This window comes from Perca flavescens, chromosome 18 (assembly GCF_004354835.1).
Source record: "Perca flavescens isolate YP-PL-M2 chromosome 18, PFLA_1.0, whole genome shotgun sequence".
NCBI classification, from domain to species: Eukaryota; Metazoa; Chordata; class Actinopteri; order Perciformes; family Percidae; genus Perca; species Perca flavescens.
Window position 1 is genome coordinate 13,831,127 of NC_041348.1, and position 18,464 is coordinate 13,849,590.

Here is an 18,464-nt window from a genome sequence, read left to right on the forward strand (position 1 = left end):
AGTAGACAGAGTTAAACATGAATAAGCACATAAATGATCTGTTCATATTTCTTATCTGTTATTGTAAGTTACCACTTTGAAAGCAAAATATATAAAAAAATTGCTCAGGCAAAATCAAGTATCATGACAGGACTTAAATTAATAATGTTCTAAAGAATAACAGAGATGTTCTATTTATGAAGGATTTCCGACTTTTTTTTAAACTCAAACCAACAAACTCTATCCAAATACTTAAGTAAAGTACTGCTCTTACCCTATCATGTATCCCTGCCGCTCGCTAACAAGTTAGAAATATATTATGTATAAAATATTATTCCTTTCAACTGAAAAGAAAACATGCTCTCCGAGACTATAGTGGTGAAGAGGCACGAAAGATTAGGAAACGATCCTCATATCCTATCCTCTCCCACCAAAAGCCAAAGAAGTGATTTAAAATATGAAATTATATTTATCCATCGAATCACTTCCTACATGTGAAATTGAATAGGTAAAGTAACTCTTGTGTTTTCTGTGAGAGCGATATTGAGACGGTTGGACATATTTTCTTTCAGTGTGAACCCATTAATGACATTTCAATGCTGGCTTCAACCAAAAGGTATATTGCTGCACCCATTAAGTGAAATGTCAATTAAAGCTGGAATTTAGAGTTCTTGATAAATAACTTGATTGAACATTTTAAACATTTGATGTAAGTATTTAAAGGTCAAACCCCACATCAACGGTTGGAAAAATGAGCTTAAGCGTTATGCTACATCTCTTCAATGCATGACAAAGGATAACGCCAAGGGACTCTTTTATTTGTTGGACCTACATTCCCTACTTGACTAAAAAGACCCCCAGTATCTTTATTTTCTTTAGTTGTTATGTTTTGTTGTATATGTTGTCCCTACCTCAAAGCTGTCAACACTTGTTTTTTTGACAAATGTAAAAACACATTGTGATTGTTTGTATCACTATTATACAGTAAATAAAATATATATCCCTGCTGTTGACAGCAGCTTTCTTTGGCTCATCCATAGACTGTAAGAAAAAGAATAAGGGCTCCTCATAGACTGAGATAGGTTTACTATATCTTTAAATACTTAACCGGTTCATACCAATGCTTAAATACATATAGCCTTCATTTAAATGGAAATCCACCCAAAAACGGATTTTGCCTTTACTGTGCTCTTCCAGCAACTGTCTCCCTAAACTGGTGCCCCCCGCTGGAACAGTGCATTGTGGGACAGCGGCAGCCAAGCAGGCAGTGGTTCCGTATTTGGGATTTTTACAGCTAGCTGATTGTTACGTCTCCATGCAACCTGCATGAAGGTATGGAGGAACATGGGACGCCACCGTACTGATGTGTATCACTGAAAAGGACGGCACGGCTACTCCAGTTGTAACGCTAGGTAAGTAGGGTAGCTGTGTGGTTGTTGTGTTTCGCCATGGACGCTGTTGTTGACGACGTTTGGTCTGTAGGACTGCCTGTAAGTTGCTACGTTAGCCGAAGCCGTGGCTAACTTGCTGTTAGCATTTCGGGATGTTCGCTGTCATAAAAAGAGCGAAGCTGCAACGCCAGCTGTTGTTTTCTGTTGCTATGAGAGCGTTTCGTATCAGTCGGTAAAACAACTGTAACGTTATGTCATGTTAAAATCGATTAAAGGTGTCGCTGGCTCGGTGTGCTCGACAGCGGCCAATTTAGGAGAGAACAAGTAACGGTCTACTAGTAGGCTTCCAGTAAAACACATTGCATATTTACACGAGAGAGAAAAAACAAACCCGATGGACACGGTCGCTGTGTAGAATCAGTCCATGTTTTAGTAAAACAAATACAAGGGGGTGAATACTGCAGTACTTTCAGCCGCAGAACAAACGCTTCACTTGATTTGGCAAGCTTCAACTGTATGGAAACCATTTGACGTGGAAACCCGTATAAGGGCATGCACATTGCAAACGTATGAATTAAGTAGGTTATATGGGTTAGATGGCTTTGCCATTTAATCAGCCATAAACTGTCCTCAACCTAAACATATCACTGTTAAAGCACGTTTGCTGGTAGCATTTGGTTTACAGTGAGTTTAATAGTGGCTACCAGGAATGTATTCAATAATATTATCCCAGACTAGATACCAAATGCCGACAGTGATAGTGCCACACGGTGTCCATTCAGTTGAACAGTCTCCAGGCAGGGAGTAGACAGATAATGGGGTCAGGTAGGAAGCCTGAAAGACCGCTAATTGAATTACAAAGAGAGGATTGAGGTAGGTTCAGCAGATATAAGCAGAGAGGGCTAATCGGTATCGATAATGTTCAGGAATGAGATTTATGAAAGGGGAAAAAAAACATAGAAGCTTGGAGTTGCAATAATCAACATTGGTGTGGAGGAGGAACAGAGGAATAAGCACCAATCGGAGTGAAGCATGTATTAAACCATGTGTGTGGTTTTGGTGATACTTTATATATTATAATAGTGACCAGTGGCCTGTTTGTGAAATGAAATCACTGCTATTGTTGTTAGTTTGCTTCCATTAGAGCTCATACTGATATGATCTCATCACGTTATCGCTTTACATATTTCTGCTGTCCAAATTGAAAGCTAACAAAATTAGTTATCAATTTTATTTTATTTTTGGCCCCACAAGCATATTAGCCTGTTCCATAGCTTTCCACTGCATTGTAAGGTCTTCATTAGCTAAATGGAGTTTCCTCAGTTGTGGAGCTGAAACAGTAAGTCGATTATTAGGCTAGTCGATACACAGAAAAGTAATGATTAATAATTTTGATAATTTTATAATTTGTATACTCAAGCATTTGTTCTAGCTTCTGAAAAGTAAGGGTTTGATTCTTTTCTCTAGTTTTATATTGTTATTGTAATTTGCATATGTGTGCCATATTGTGATATAATGCATATCAGTAAAGTTACCTTGCCTATTTTTATCAGAAATAATCATTATTAAGATAATAGTGATTACAGCCATATTGATGAACCTGACTGGATTGGTTTATTTTTCATTTAGGTGGTTCATGCACACTGCTACCCTGCTGCCTCCTAGCAACCGTCATGCCTTATGGAATATTCATCCACCACCAATGACATTCCAGTGGGACCCATGTTTACAACAACAGTTCATTTTGCCAACAATTAGCCTCATATCAGCTTCTTTTTAATCAGGCTTGCTCCGTTTGCAAAGCACACCATCACAATTGCAAACCTGTGCTTTTTTTTTTTGTTTCACTGCAATCAACTTCTCTCCGTTCGCAAGAGCCTGACTACCTATCATGAGATTCCGAATCTACAAGAGGAAGGTGGTGATACTGACTGTGGTGGTTGTTATCTGTGGCCTGGCTTTCTGGAGCAGCGGAAGGCAGAAGAAGAATGACAGTGGATCGCTCCCCAAGGAAGCGGAGACGGTGAAGAGAAGCAGCAGCATTAGCAGCAGCAGTAGTAGCATCAACAATCATATCCAGGTGCAAGCCACACCTGCAGTCAGCAGGGCACCTGCCCCACCCCCTGTTATACAAGCCAATGACACACACCAGGAGAAAGCAAAGGAAAAAGAGAAGATACCCAAGCCACCACAGCCAGAGGCCGATAACAACACTTTAGTCTACCGCGGCATTGTCTTCCAGCTCAACTTCGACCAGACAATAAGAAATGAGGAAAAGTTTAAGGCAGCGCAACAGAAGGACCATCTGGTTGTGGTGGTTCAGGTCCATAACCGACCAGACTACCTTAAGCTATTGGTGGACAGTTTGCGGAAGGCCAGGGGTGTGGAGAGCATACTGCTGATATTCAGCCATGATTACTGGTCCCCTGAGATAAATAAAGTGGTGGCCTCTGTTGACTTTTGTCAGGTACTTCAGATTTTCTTCCCCTTCAGCATCCAGCTGTACCCCGAGGAGTTCCCCGGACACGACCCCAGAGATTGTCCCAGAGACATTCCCAAAAAAGACGCCTTAAAGCTGGGTTGCATCAACGCAGAGTACCCTGACTCATTCGGCCACTACCGTGAGGCAAAGTTCTCCCAGACCAAGCACCACTGGTGGTGGAAGCTGCACTTTGTATGGGACAGAGTCCGAGTTCTGAAGGAACATACGGGTGTGGTCCTGCTGATCGAGGAGGACCACTACTTGTCCCCGGACTTTATCCATCTGTTGAAGCTGATGTCCGCTCTCAAAAAGGAGCGGTGCAATGACTGCGACATCCTCTCGCTGGGGAGCTACAGCCACATCGGCTACTCCAGCAAAGCCAATAAGGTGGAGGTGAAGCCCTGGAAGTCCACTGAGCACAACATGGGGATGGCTCTGAGTAGAGAGACGTACCAGAAGCTCATCAAATGCACCGACACGTTCTGCACTTACGACGACTACAACTGGGACTGGTCCTTACAACACCTGACCGTGTCCTGCTTGCCCTCCTACTGGAAGGTCATGGTGAGTGAGGCGCCACGGATTTTCCACGCCGGAGACTGTGGCATGCACCACAAGAAGACTTCTTGCATGCCGATGAGCCAGAAAACCAAGATAGAAAACATCCTACAAAGCAGCGGGAACCAGCTGTTCCCAAAGAACCTCCTGATAGCAAAGAGACTGCCGGCCAACGGGGCCGGAGGGGTGGCACCACATGTGAAAAACGGGGGCTGGGGAGATATCAGGGATCATGAACTCTGCAAGAGTTATGTTCGATTACAGTGACCTTAATTGCTACTATTATATATTATCGTCTCTTTTTGCATCCTCTATATGAAAAAAAAGCCTTTTGAAAGTAAATCTTTATGGACTATTCTTCTTATTGCCTGTTTTATCGGACTGTTCCAAATAAAGACAAATGTTGAATTTTTTGGCTTCTTTAACACTTATGTCTTTACATCGAATTATTTAAGTGATTCCTTCTATTTTGTAAGTTGTAATTAACAATAATATACTAAACAATATATTGTTGTTTTCTCAAACAAGCCTTTCAGATTGGACTTCTAAGTTACCAAAAATATAGAACATTTCTAGAGCAGCCAAGTGCTCATTGGGGCAGTCATAAATTTGGTAAATCTGTGGATTTAGCAATCCCTCTGTGCATGCATAATTAATTTGAAGATATTTATATCACATGAATTTGCCGAGATCAAAGGAGATCCTTTGAGACACCTTGTTCCATTTAAATAATCCCCCCCACACACACACACACTTCAACAGGTTTCTAGAGCACACCAAGAGTCTCATTACTCCTGTGACTGCAGAACGGATGTCACTTAAGGTTCACAGCATTAATAAACATACAAATAAGATAGGGCACATAGAGAAAACTAGTGTGTTTTTTTTTTTTTTTTTTAAATCATGCTATGTTTGTCAGAGGGAGTGTATGGTCAGTCCAGGGCATTTGTTGGACTGTGTTGCAATGCATCACTGTCGAATTTAACACTTCAGATAAAATAGGCCAATTCGGCTACCTGTGTCTGTGCAGAGATTTTGATTTCACGAATGAATGCACACGTGGCACCTGGAGAGATCTCAAGACACTGATGTAACTTTCTCGTTCGTGTTGTTGCTGTTGGAAGAGGCATTTACATTTTAAGTGCTTAGGCTAGAGCTCAGTATCGATGGTTTCCGCCGAGGCCCGAACTCGGTGTCTTCTCTGAAGCCGCATTGATTCCTCCTCCCCTTACTGCCTCTGGCAATGTTTAACAATCACTTCTGCACACTGTTCAAAATGTAATAACTGCAAAGTTATCGCTGACTGGACTCCCCATAGAGTTCATATTAAATAATATATCTTCTGGCAGACTCTGCTCTAGGCCTACCAGAGACTCTGCTCGCAACGTAGAATTCCAAAATACTGCATGAAGTCATTGTGACGTGGCGTGTTTCCTTGGCACAGTAAGACAAACCAAGACTGAGCAACACTGATGAAGCCTAACAAAGCCAAACAGACCTCACAATCTCTGCTCATTTTATTTCCTGTGGGTGAACTTTAATTCCTAATGCAGTGTGAAGACATGTGACTGCCGTGCGGAGGTCATGTGACAGATTGTGCAGCTGCTCCCATGGTGGGGGCCCAATAATTGGGCCTGCACCTCAAGGGAAACGGCTTAGAATAGAATTGAGAATAGAAGGAAGTGGCACTGTGCTCTTGATTTTTGGTGACTAATGGTTAACTGATGCTGGAGCCTTGGAAACCGTAATGTACTACCGTTGCCTTTGAAAGTGCCCTACTTAGTTTATTATTTTAGGGCAAGAATGAAAAGAATACGCTCTTAAACAGTGCATTATATCTTTTCATGGCCCAGTCATTGGTACTGTCCATAGGAGGACAGATTGACCACAAATAATCCCTAATTCCCAGATACACAGGTTGTTTTATAATTATTTTAAGTTAAGGTCAAGGTGGGTAGAAAATTACGCAGCAGTCCAAGCTACCCAGTAGCCAAATACCAATACGGCCATTTTGAAGAAGGAGCTTGGATCCCAGTGTTCCATTTAATTGATTGGCCTATTAATTATCCCTACTTAACTGACACAACCTAAATCCTTCATTTATAAACTCACTACGATCTAAACAATGGGCTAAATAAATATCCTTGTGGAATGTGTGGAAAAACTAGGTTAATTTGTTCATTTCCACAATCTGATTGTTTAAAGGAAATCCATACCTGACTTCACTAGAAAATGTAATTTTTGCAAATTGACTTGTATGCATTCATTTTCTTGGCCCATTTTCTTAAGCTGTAAAGTTTATACAACACATCGACTGACGCTCATTCTTTTGGCCTATTGCTCAGAGAGACCCTCTATTTAATCACTCATAGCCGTTGCACACATTGCTAGGTAAACAAAACTCTGGGTCAATATATAGAGGCATGCAGACGAGGGAATTGCATCACCGAGAAAAATCATTAAAGCAGCACCTTACAGAAGCAATAGGAATCTCTCAATTCATTGAATTCCTATCAAGTGGGACCCATTTCCCTGAGGATGGAAGATAAATGTAGTTGTTTTCCAAGCTCTTACTCTAGACATCTGATTGCTATTCCATTGGCCAGTTAGATTAAAGGGTGCCAGGGTTTGTATATAATGAATAAATGTGGTTGACACAGCATTTGTAGGGAGCCAGTGAGTCAGATCCCGTCACTGTGTTGAGTGACACACTGACAGGATGATCGGGCCTCTCCAGCCTGCTGATCACTCTCTCCACCCCTTCCTTAGCCATGATGCCACAAGGCTGCTGGTTTAATGGCTGTGAGTGCTCGTGTTTCTTCGAAAAGTGACTCATAAATTATGGAGGATCAGTTTTATTCCCCACTTGGAATATAAAATATATATGAGGTAGTAGGGTGAAGTAGTAGGAATTCATTTAAGAGAGAGAGAGAGAGAGAGAGACAATATTTATAGACAATGTTTTCCCCGTTTGATCAAGTGATGGCTGTTATTAATGCAAGTTCACTTAATGGTTGCAAGGAATTCTCAAGCTCTCATTTGTCTGAGCAATACTGCCCCCTACTGGCCAACTGTAACCCAAACATGCCACAAACTGATGGGCTACAGGTAACTTATGTAGAAGAGTATCGAGAAACATCCAGACTAAATGGCTGTTCCTGGTCAGTTTAGCATGTTGATAATACCTTAGACTTTATATTATATATTTATATTGAAATATTATATAAACTTAGCACAAAAAGTAAGGAAATTTCTGTTTGATAGATTATTTCTCTGTGGTAACAATGCTTTTTGGCAATAAACCTCCTCCTCATGCTGGTCACAAACTTCTGTGGGATGGCATCCCATTGTTCAACCAGCAGTCCTGACCTCAACCCCATTGAACACTTGTGGGATCAGCTCGGGCGTGCTGTTCATGCCAGAGTGACCAACACAACCACGTTGGCTAACTTACAACAAATGCTGGTTGAATAATGGGACGCCATAGCACAGCAGTGTGTGACCAGGCTGGTGACCAGCATGAGGAGGAAGTGCCAGGCATGTTGTGGCTGTGTGTGGTTCTTCCATACGCTACTGAGGCTCCTGTTTGTGAAATGAATAAATTGTTAAATTGCCAATATGTCTTGTTTCTTCAAACTCCAATCCGCCAAACACCAAACGAGGCATTGGCAGAGAAGATTTGGCACATTTTTTATGGGCGCAACCCACACACTCAGCGCTGCTGCTCATCCCACAAATGCATGTTCCTTACAAATGGGGCACTATTTGAAAGGGAACTGAACAGGCTTTCCAACGGTATAAGATGTATTGCCAAAAAAGCATTGTTACCACAGAGAAATAATCTACCCAACACAAATGTCCTGCCTTACTTTTTGTGCTAAGTTTAGCTATACTGGGAAGTGCATGACCTCATAGCTCCGCCCAATCTGAGCAGTGGTCTTATCAACCAAAATAAGTGAAAACACCTGTGCAGGGTCCATTTCCATTTCCAGCGGGGTCTAATTAGCTGATAACTAAAAACACCTGTGTGGCAGGGCCTTTTAATAACTCTATAGACCTTTTTCACGGCAGACATGTTGACATTTCATAGTAGGAAAAGGACAGGTGTGTTCAAAACCATTACTGATGGCTGCATTCCACTTAGGAGAGGCCCTGGTATTGTGCATGCTGACTCACTGAAATAGCTTACTGGGACACTTGATTTCCTACTATGACAAGTCAAAATGTCTGCTGTGAAAAAGGTCCATTAAATGAAACAATTGATTAATTTCCATTTGCTTACTTCCTAATGGGGATGTGATCACATCAGGACATGACCTGCCAGATGTGATTTAATAGTATTATCAAAAAGAAATGTGTCAGCATGTCAGACGGATTTTTTTTTTCTCTTTTGCAAACTTTATACTTCCTTGTTATATAATCACTGAACATTGTTCAAATGCTAGCATACAGTGGCTGGTTCAAATGCTACTGTAATGGGAGTTCTACTCTTATGCATGACTGCCAGTGGAGTGATATGAAGCGTTTTTGGTTGTCCAGTCTTGTCTGTCACCTAATAAATTCATGTTGTGTGCTGAGCCCGGCCTCTGGCCTCATGTGGGGGAAAGCATGAAGGTATATTCCCAACTAATGATTGCTACATGAAGACACTGATTCATGCGGTGAGTACACACACTTAATAAAGCAACACAAATGGAACATATAATCTGTCAAAGCTGTTTTTAATAGGCGTCACATGAAGGAAAATGCTCCCACTGTTAATATCTCAGTCTTCCTAACGTGGGTGCTTGTAAAACACGCTCACCTCAAGCACTTCCACCACCATCAAGTGCCGACGTCAGTCAGTTGGTATTCAACACAGTGTCAAATGTTTGTTCACAAGTTCAGAATCAGTTCAGTAATTATTACTCACAAAAAAAATAAAATAAACAGGTCTCACAGATTGCAGCCCTGTCTGCAGAACATGGTGGTCAGTCTAATTTGTTAGTTAAAGTGAATTCACACACACGTTGATGGATGGGACTAGTGAGGGGGAACTATGCCAGCGTTAGTCTTCCTGTGGTTTACCTGAGCTCGGAGTGATGGCTGAATTAGACCGCTGCGTCTACCTGCCTATGTGTTGTAAAAGGAATTTGCAGCGACAGGCTAGCTAGCATTTAGCACTACCTGTTAGATAAGAGGATTTCATAGATGTCTCCTATACCAAACTTTACATTAATAAAAATACACCTGAATTCTCTTTATGTACAACAGAAAAGAAAACATTTTCACCTGCATATTCAAGATTCATTTTAATATTAGGTATAGATCTTTTAGTATTAGAAATATCACTATTTTCTGAAATGAGGATCTTTGAACTAATGTAATAATGATCATTTATCCCATAAATCATTGAAATACAATATTTACATATAATACAGAGCCCATTTAATCTGAAACAATATTAAAATAAATGTTCAATAGATACAAAGGTATTTTTTTTTTAAATTCTATTTATATTTCAACCTTGTCAAGGAGTCCTTACACACTCCAAAAATGTAAAGCCATTCTCCTCTAACAAACTATTAAGTGCAAACAATTTTTTTTCCATATAAAAAAACCTATGATTGCAGCATCCAGCGTTGAGACAGAGGGCAAGAACAAGCCGTTTCCCAAAGTGCTTCCAAAACAGTCTTCAAAATATTTTGCCTGTGTTCCATCACCATGAATTCAAAATGGGGAGGTGGGGGGTGAGGGGGACAAAAGAAACAAGAATGAAAGAAAATCTGTGCAAATACACTTTAAAGTGTGATACCACTGATTTTTAAAATATGTGTAAAGGAAGTAAAAAGCTCCAGCTTCTCTTGAACAGGTGTCGCAGGCTGGGGCTGCACAAGAGATCGCCCAGGAAGTGAAAAATGGGGATATGCTTCTTCTCCAAAACAATCCCTCCTCTTATTCCCTTTTTATCAGTGAATACATTTGAAGGAACAAAATAAAAAGGAAATATTTCCGAATTAAACTCATACAAAAGGTTAGGTTGAGGCATCACCACATTGCTTATAGCATGTCTAGTCTTTGAAGATCTACAGGCACAAAGGATTGGGTACTAGAGGTTATTTTCAGACTCGACACGACTTGATATGACCATAGATGGAACAATGAGCCAGTCAATCCCTCCCACAAACCTCCTGGACGATTTAAAGCTTGCTATCATACTTCCCAATAGCACCCTTCTTTTTTTTTTTTTTTTTTCTCCACGCCCAGACAAAAGGGCGTCAAGTTTCTAACCATGGCTTGGCCAACATCGGTTCTCTAAACATGAGCAGTAACACAAAGAGAGCGTCTGGGTGGTTGTAGTGATGAGAATGAAGGGGACACTGGAGGCCGTTGTGTGTGTGACAGTGTGTGAAGAAGCGCTGCAGGGCCTCGGCCTTGGTCATCCCCCGTCTCTGTTGCATGGAGCTGTCATTAGCAGCGCCAGCACTGGGGCTATACTACTGTTCCACTGGGGGAGTTGGCTGGGTTGTTTTGAGATGATAGCAAACCCTGTGGAGAGACAGATAACACACGTTGATAACAAACAACAGTGTTACTTACAATGCATTAAAAAGAGGCGGAATAGTGAGGCCGTGAGGTTTACTGTCGGAGAACAAGTGCTATTAACCATCTAACTGCCGAGGGTTTAGTGTAAATCTTTGCAGGAAATAACCAAAACCTTTTTGGCTGCACACAGTGGGATTAACGGCTACTGAGTGCAGCGAGAAAATGCCTACACCGCAAACAACGTGAGTTAAGGGGTGTCACATGACAGTATCCTCGAGAGGCCTGTCACTCACCACTTTCCCAGGCCTAGCCCATGTGCAAACGAAACCCTCCTGACAGGCTGTTACCAGACAGTCCTCCAGGAAGATTAACACAGTGAGTCTCTCGTGAGCGATCTTCTTGCACACCAGCGGCTCGAGCAGCGGCACGTCCTCCATGCGCGGGCACAGCGCAGTGCCCAGAGTCTTCGCTGCTTCCGCTTTTGCCGTCCGTGTTGAGCTAAGCTGGTTGAGCTTGTCGCTGCTCTTGCTGCTGATGTGACCCATGCTGTGGTTTCGCTTGTGGTCCTTCTCGTGGCGCTCCTTGCGCGAGTCGTGCAACGACAGAGTTGCAAACTTGCTGACGCCAGTGGCGATGAAAGCGCTGTCAATGATGCTGTTGCCCTTAGTGGTGGTGGTGGTGGTGGTGGGGGTGGAGGTGGCGGTAGTACTGCTGTTGCTGCCTGTGTGACTGTTGGGGGTGCTGCCCCCTGTCGGGTTGGAGGAGTGTGGCAAGCTGTTTGACCGAGGCAGGGTGCTGGGGAGGGAGTTCGCTGGGTTGCCACTGGTGCTACTATTGCTCACATTGTCTTTACCATTGGTGCCACTGGGATTAGCGGCGGATACAGCAGCAGTAGTAGTAGTAGTAGTAGTAGTTGTTGTAGTAGTCGTTGTCGTAGTAGTTTGTCCAGTGGCTGGAGGGCTTGTGGCACTCATAACATTAGTGTGAGTCCTAGTGCGGGACAAAGGGAGGTGAGGGAAGAGAATGTCCTCCGTCAGGTCCCACAGACACATCTGGGTATCCTGGCCCACTGAGCCAAATCTGTAGGTCACGCTAACGGGCCTACTGTCTGTAGAGTTTCTCTTAGAAAGCCGAGAATGAGCGCTGTTGGCTCGGTCTCGGCCCGCACCAAAGTGAATCTGCTCATGGAATTCCTCATCGCTACCACTGAACTCGGCAGGGGGGTCACCATCCTCCACGCTGGTGGTGCAGTGGTCAAATGCCACCACGCTCACCCACGACTTGTGACCATGCCCCCGTGCAATCACTCTGCAGTCTGAAAATGACCACACCGTCACCAGGTCGTCCTCCCCTCCGGCCACAATGTAGCGGCCATCTGGGCTCCAGCACACGCACAGTAAACCACCAAAGTAGCTCTTCATCGTTCCATGGAGCTCTGCAGCGTCGAAGCCAAACACCCGCAGGAAGCCGTCCTGGCTCGCACAGGCCAGGAACTTGCCATCCGGGGAGAAGGCAAACTCGTTGAGCGCCCCTTCGCCCACCGTCCAGCGCAGTAACGGGTTGCGAGCCGACTTGCTCTTGCAGGTATGCACAGCGTAGTTTTCACCCTGCTTTAGGAGCTGGTAGTGAGGTGCCGTGGTGCCACACGTGTTTTCCACATTGTACAAATACATGCTGCCACTGGAGTGAGCCACCAGAAACAAGCTCTCTGAACCAGGAACCCATCGTACACACGTAACTCGTGACTTGTCTATAAGTCTCTGGGGGAGAAGGACAAAGACAAAAAGAGAAAAAAAAAAAAATGACATTGGTCAGCTAGTTGTTCCATTATTGAACTAACAGTGGACAACTGACACTAAACATTAGTATGATTTAAAAGGAACACGCCGACTTATTGGGAATTTAGCTTATTCACCGTAACCCCCAGAGTTAGACAAGTCCATACATACCCTTCTCATCTCCGTGCGTGCTGTAACGCTGTCTGACGGCTCCAGCACAGATCCTGCAGGTGAATGGTTCCAGTAATCCTACTGCTCCAAATTGTGACAAAATAACGCCAACTTGTTCCTATTTACATGTTGTGATTTGTATAGTCACAGCGTGTACACAAAACAACGTAACATGAGACACAGCCATCTTCTAACCGTAAACAAACCGGGAACTATATTCTAAGACAGGCTTGCTGCGAGCATATCACTCCGCCAAAGTACTTTACTCTTCCGCCTGAGAATATAGTTCCCGGTTTGTTTAGGGATTGAAGGTGGCTGTGTCTCATGTTACGTTGTTTTTTGTACATGCTGTGACTCTACAAATCACAACATGTAAATAGGAACATGTTGGCGTTATTTTGTCACTTATTCGGAGCAGTAGGATTACTGGAACCATTCACCTGCAGGATCTGTGCTGGCCTGATGCCGCTGGAGCCGTCAGACAGCCTTACAGCACGCACGGAGATGAGAAGGGTATGTATCGACTAACTCTGGGGGTTACAGTGAATAAGCTAAATTCCCAATAAGTCGGCGTGTTCCTTTAAGTTTCGGCCTATGCATCAGAACATCAGACACTGACTGGAACCCACCTCTTCATTGAAGAGTTTGCTAGTTTCCTTCTTTATTGGGTCGATGAGCTGCACCTGGCCTGCGGAGAAGCCCACCAGCAGGGACACACTCTCTGCTGTTGCTGTGATGGGGTTGAAGTCGTGACACGTGGGCTGCGTTCCTTTGTATATCCTCTTGTCTATAGGCTTACTAAGATCGGCAGCCTAGAACAATGAGAAATACAGGCAAATTAGTTTTAAAAAGCTGTTTTTAGGGTCAACCGTTTTGACGCTGCTTTGAAAGGACAAGCAGCCGTGATTGTGATGGACACTTTCTTGGCTACCATTTACTTTTAAGGTGACCTAATACTTTAATCCACAACTCAGTGCTTATGTTTATATCAGAGCCTTTCTCCAACAATTTCTTCCAACATAATGTATTTGAGCTTCAGTTGCAGCAAAGAACATTAAGGCCTTTTGAATTACATTGATTATTTTATACACAAGGGGACAACTTATCCCAGATCAGAATGCCAGAAATTGGATCAATTTCACTTATATTCTACAGAAAAATACCACTTTTAAAACTTAAAATCTCTAAATACTTGCTGGGGACAAATATCTTAAGAGAATTGTTGGCTGCTATGTACTCTTTGTTGGTGTCTAAAGTGCCAACCAATGTTCCTGGTGCATGATGATAATGAATTCTGACACATGGAAAGTCATTATCCAAAAATAGAGAGGTAGACCAGCCCAGCGTGACCACATAGGTTAACTGTTTATTTTGTCTTCGTACAGGCGGTTGACAACACAACTCAATTCAAAGTAAACATGACACGGTGAAGACTTACCGAAATGAAAATGTGATATACAAGTCACCTTTTTTCCCCATACCATATGAGGAGTTTGAATCCTGTAAGCTTCAATAGAATGACAACAGTCATTATCACCAATCATATCAAAACTGACCCTATTTATCACTGAAAAATAGTCATTATTGTTAAAAAAATAAAGAAATAAATAAGGAAAGAAGAGACAATTAGCTAAACCTGTAACAGGTCTAAAAGGAAAATGATAACTTAGACCTGATCAACAGAGCTGCTGACCTGGCAAAGATGTATCTGGCATTGGACCAGTCAAAATGTGATATTTGTGAAGGCTTTATGCTTTATTGCTGCAACTCTCTTGTGGTCTATTTTAATGCATTAAAAAGGAGGCAGAGAGAAAGCGCAGTGGATGTAATAAAAAAGCTGCCAGTATTGTCAAAGTGACGCCGCTCTAAATAAAATAAGGATATTTGACTTTAACATTTCCAGTGCTACAATGATGATGAGCTTTCCCTATTGGCTACCAAAATATTTTACACAATAATGAGACTTAAAAAAAGAGATCTTAAAAAAAGTTTTTAATTCATCACAAGCTGGGTCTAGACTACTGGCTGTACGGCAGTAGAATTTTTAAGGTCAACTCAATGAGGGAACTCTTACATTCATCATTAAAATAAATGAAAGAATAGACGGGCTGAATGAATAGGTATGCAGTGTTTTCCCACCTATTGAGACAAGTGAGTAGGCCACACACTAATGTCAACAACTTGTCCAATAATCACCATCAACAATCAGGCAGCATGACCTCTTATACTTCTATCGTCCTTCTCTGACTTTCATCCAACAGTTATAACAGTCTCCTTGTTTTCTGTGTGCTATGTTGGAGATCATGCCAACTCATTATTCAACTTTGAGTGTACCTGACTTATTGTCAACGGACCAATTTCAAATATTGCAAGGGAGAAGGTGTAAAAGAAGATGCTGTCACAGTGAGTATGTTAAATCAAGAGCTGCAGGGAACAGGCCCTCACTACAATTTGGACAAAATGCCAAAACCTCACCATGGTAAACCACGGTTTCTATGGCATGGAAAAACTATTTTGATTTTGAATAATTATTCCGGCATTCCAATGTATTTGGGGTTGTAAATAGCACGACACAACTCATATATTCATGAAAGTCAGTTAATTCACCCCCCCACCCCAAAAAAATGCTCACACTTTCATTCTCAGTCCCAATTAGTCAATTCACTTATTATCCAATTTAACAGACCAAGCATTTCAGCCTTGTTCAGCCTTCACTGTCAGAAATGCGGTTTGGCTGGATCTACTTCTTTCTAAGTTATCTGAGCTCAATTTAATTTAAATGAAAAACGTTTTTTTAGAAGGTGATCCCATATTTTACCATGTATACTAGCTGCTACCAAAATTAAATCAATATACAGTAAGTCTTAGTACAACTTCAGGTGCAGAACTGGTTGTGTTTGAGACAAGCCAATTTTAGTTAATAAAGGTTTGTTGCTATAATGGCTGTTGTATTATAGGATTTTCCTAGAAATTATTCATTGACGGATAATATCCATTAGTCATACAGTCATTACCAGGTAATTATCTGCATAAAAAAAAAACTGGAATAACACCTATTACTGCTTTTAAAAGCTGCATATTTCTCCATATTCCATAGTCATACACTCTGTTTACCCTGTCTTTGGCTGAGTTGAGTCTACAGAGAAAAATACTACTTCCTCTAATGGTTTTTGCTGTGCTGTGAGATTGTGAGAGACCACTGAAAGCATCTGGATTGGAGAAATAAGAGTTGTGTAGGGAGGCTAGGCTGCTGTTAGATTGCGTATTCTGTAGCTGCCTCAGGGACAACCACATCATCAGCACGATCACCACTGTCACAGTCACCATTCAACAAGACCAAAGTGGCTTGCAGCAATGACATCATCACTGTGTGCAACCAAACATTGGATCATATTACATCCCATCCAAACCCTGACAGTAGAGTGCACACATCATTACATCACGAATAACAAACACCCCTCCCCACCACTCCAATTGCTTACAATGTGAACACTTAACTTAGTTCCGTAATAGAAACACCAAAGTTGACCCTGCTGGTGAGCACTGTTGACAACTTGCCACCCCATATATTAGCTTTACCATGTAAAGAACGAGGAAAAACAAACATAAGACATGACGAGCCTTTTCTCACTTTATCCAGTTCACTGGGAATTTTCATGTCAGTTTATCACGGACTCAGAATTTCTTTTTTTTTAAAAACCCGGCGGACTCTGAAGCGCACACAAGTCTCAACGAGGAAAAGACAACTCTGTGGCGATGTTAGCCAAGAATGCTAATTAGCGCCTAACTTAGCTAGGTCTGCTACATGGCCTTGTCTTGACAACCTGCGCACTTCAATGACAGAAGCTAAGAGAGTTGACAGCCAGGGTGCAACACGTTTGGAGATGCCAAATCAATGGGGTGCTCCTGGACAGCGCGGGGCTTCGATGCTGCAGTCAATATTGTTTACCTTTCTCACGCCTTTGTAGATATAAAAGTACAGTTCCCGGCCCACATTGAAACAGATCCTGTCGCCGTTGCCGGACTGGTCGTTTACATTGACGAAGGAGACCTTGACGGGATTGGAGCCCTGCGAGTTGAAAGGCACCCTGTTGGGGCGGCTGTATTCGGAGTGAGTGAGGAGTTTGTAGACGCCTTCTCGTGTAGTGAATTGAGTTTTAATTTCGTTCATCTCCTTCCCTCCTCCCTCCGCCGCCATCTTGGAAATTGGCGTTCATCCTTGTCCGATCCCCGGATGTATCGACAGCGCATGCGTTGGACCGTTGAAGTCCTGCAGCCATGCGTACAGGGAAGTATGTCATGTGAGACAAAACTAGAAGGTTGGTTCTAATATATCCTTAACACGTCCACGGTTGAAACCGAACCAACTGGTTGGTTGAAACCTAGTATACTGTATATGGCTGGACCCTGAATGGTCAATGTGCTAAAGTGTAGAAACCGGCGTCAAACCCAATAACCCGCATCTAATAGACTTATAATGTATCATTCTAGACTAATGATGTAGCATTCATACATGATACACCTTAAACAAATTACAATTGTATTGCCGTTTCTCATTAAAACAGCTGTAATCATGTAATAAGATCATAGACCGTTAATATACATATATATTATTCTGGCTAACACTAACACACGTAAGCAGAGCTACCCACACCCATGTTTCTACTGTTGCTTAATTAAATATAACATCAAAAGAGAGAAGATGTCTGAGTCGTGTTTTAAACAGACACACCTGGGGCGAAGTTGGGAACCAGAATCAGCTTTAAATCCAGTCCTAATCTAGTCCTCACTAACTCAGGCCCATTTATAGTAACTACATGAAAACTTCACGGTTGTTGCATGAAATGTGGTTTGTGTTTAGCTTACATCATCATTTTCTATCATGTGAAACCATACCCAGCCTAGTGGTGAATCTGCAGACAGATGCTTAACAGTGTGCTCCTCAGCAGTAAGCTCCCCCTGCTGCTCATAAGGTGCCTCTGCATCCCTTTGGTTTCAGATCCTCCCACCAGCCTTTGGGCCACGCCTCCTCATTTACATTGACATGTGTCAAGTCCAAATGAAAAGGCAATGTTAAATGGAAATTCAAAAGCCAAATATTAAATGAAAATTAAAATCCAATGTTAAATTGAAATTCAAAAGCCAAATGAAAATTAAAATCCAATGTTAAATTGAAATTCAAAAGCCAAATATTAAATGAAAATTAAAATCCAATGTTAAATTGAAATTCAAAAGCCAAATATTAAATGAAAATTAAAATCCAATGTTAAATTAAAATTCAAAAGCCAAATATTAAATTCAAAAGCCAAAGCCAAATGAAAAATTTAAAAAATAATAATATTTTTAATTTGATCTCGCTTTATTTTCCCTTTGGACTTTCAATTTTTCTTTGGACTTTCAATTTGAATTATGAATAAATATTTCCTCCATAAAACACTGGCCAGAAACTCATTCTGGTCAGAGAGAATCCTACAGCTGCTTGTGAGCTTCTGGTGAGCTTCTTTCTCCACTGCGCAGTGAATAAAACTCATCTGAACCAGCTACTGAACTGACCTGAGATAACTTTTTCTTCCACAGTAT

At 42.0% G+C, this 18,464-nt stretch overlaps 2 protein-coding genes across 3 annotated transcripts; one reads left to right on the forward strand and one right to left on the reverse strand.

Annotated features, from left to right (window-relative positions):
• Positions 1 to 1,175: 1,175 nt before the first annotated feature.
• Positions 1,176 to 4,822, forward strand: mgat2 (alpha-1,6-mannosyl-glycoprotein 2-beta-N-acetylglucosaminyltransferase). Of its 2 annotated transcripts, none has more exons than XM_028605289.1 (2): positions 1,176 to 1,391; positions 3,000 to 4,822. In XM_028605289.1, the coding sequence occupies exon 2, from the start codon at positions 3,262 to 3,264 to the stop codon at positions 4,675 to 4,677; it is 1,416 nt and encodes a 471-aa protein (XP_028461090.1). In that variant the 5' UTR covers positions 1,176 to 1,391; positions 3,000 to 3,261; the 3' UTR covers positions 4,678 to 4,822. The 2 variants fall into 2 exon arrangements, with proteins under 2 accessions (XP_028461090.1, XP_028461091.1); XM_028605290.1 differs by lacking the exon at positions 1,176 to 1,391 and adding an exon at positions 1,394 to 1,469.
• A 4,292-nt stretch (positions 4,823 to 9,114) lies between these two features.
• On the reverse strand, positions 9,115 to 17,171 carry wdr20b (WD repeat domain 20b). The gene is made up of 4 exons (XM_028605577.1): positions 16,834 to 17,171; positions 13,514 to 13,696; positions 11,229 to 12,695; positions 9,115 to 10,938 (listed from the first exon to the last, which is right to left on the reverse strand). Exons 1-4 carry the CDS (start codon positions 17,080 to 17,082, stop codon positions 10,882 to 10,884), a joined length of 1,956 nt encoding a protein of 651 aa, XP_028461378.1. The 5' UTR covers positions 17,083 to 17,171; the 3' UTR covers positions 9,115 to 10,881.
• Between the last annotated feature and the right edge of the window lie 1,293 nt (positions 17,172 to 18,464).

What these genes read in the sequence shown, in the direction of transcription:
- wdr20b (XM_028605577.1), bottom strand. Translation starts at nt 17,082, where the DNA reads ATGGCGGCGGAGGGAGGAGGGAAGGAGATGAACGAAATTAAAACTCAA. An exon ending in GCAAACTCTTCAATGAAGAG is followed by an intron (nt 12,696 to 13,513) that starts GTGGGTTCCAGT and finishes CTTCTCCCCCAG; the next exon opens with AGACTTATAGACAAGTCACG. An exon ending in GGGCTAGGCCTGGGAAAGTG is followed by an intron (nt 10,939 to 11,228) that starts GTGAGTGACAGG and finishes GTCTCTCCACAG; the next exon opens with GGTTTGCTATCATCTCAAAA.
- mgat2 (XM_028605289.1), top strand. Translation starts at nt 3,262, where the DNA reads ATGAGATTCCGAATCTACAAGAGGAAGGTGGTGATACTGACTGTGGTG.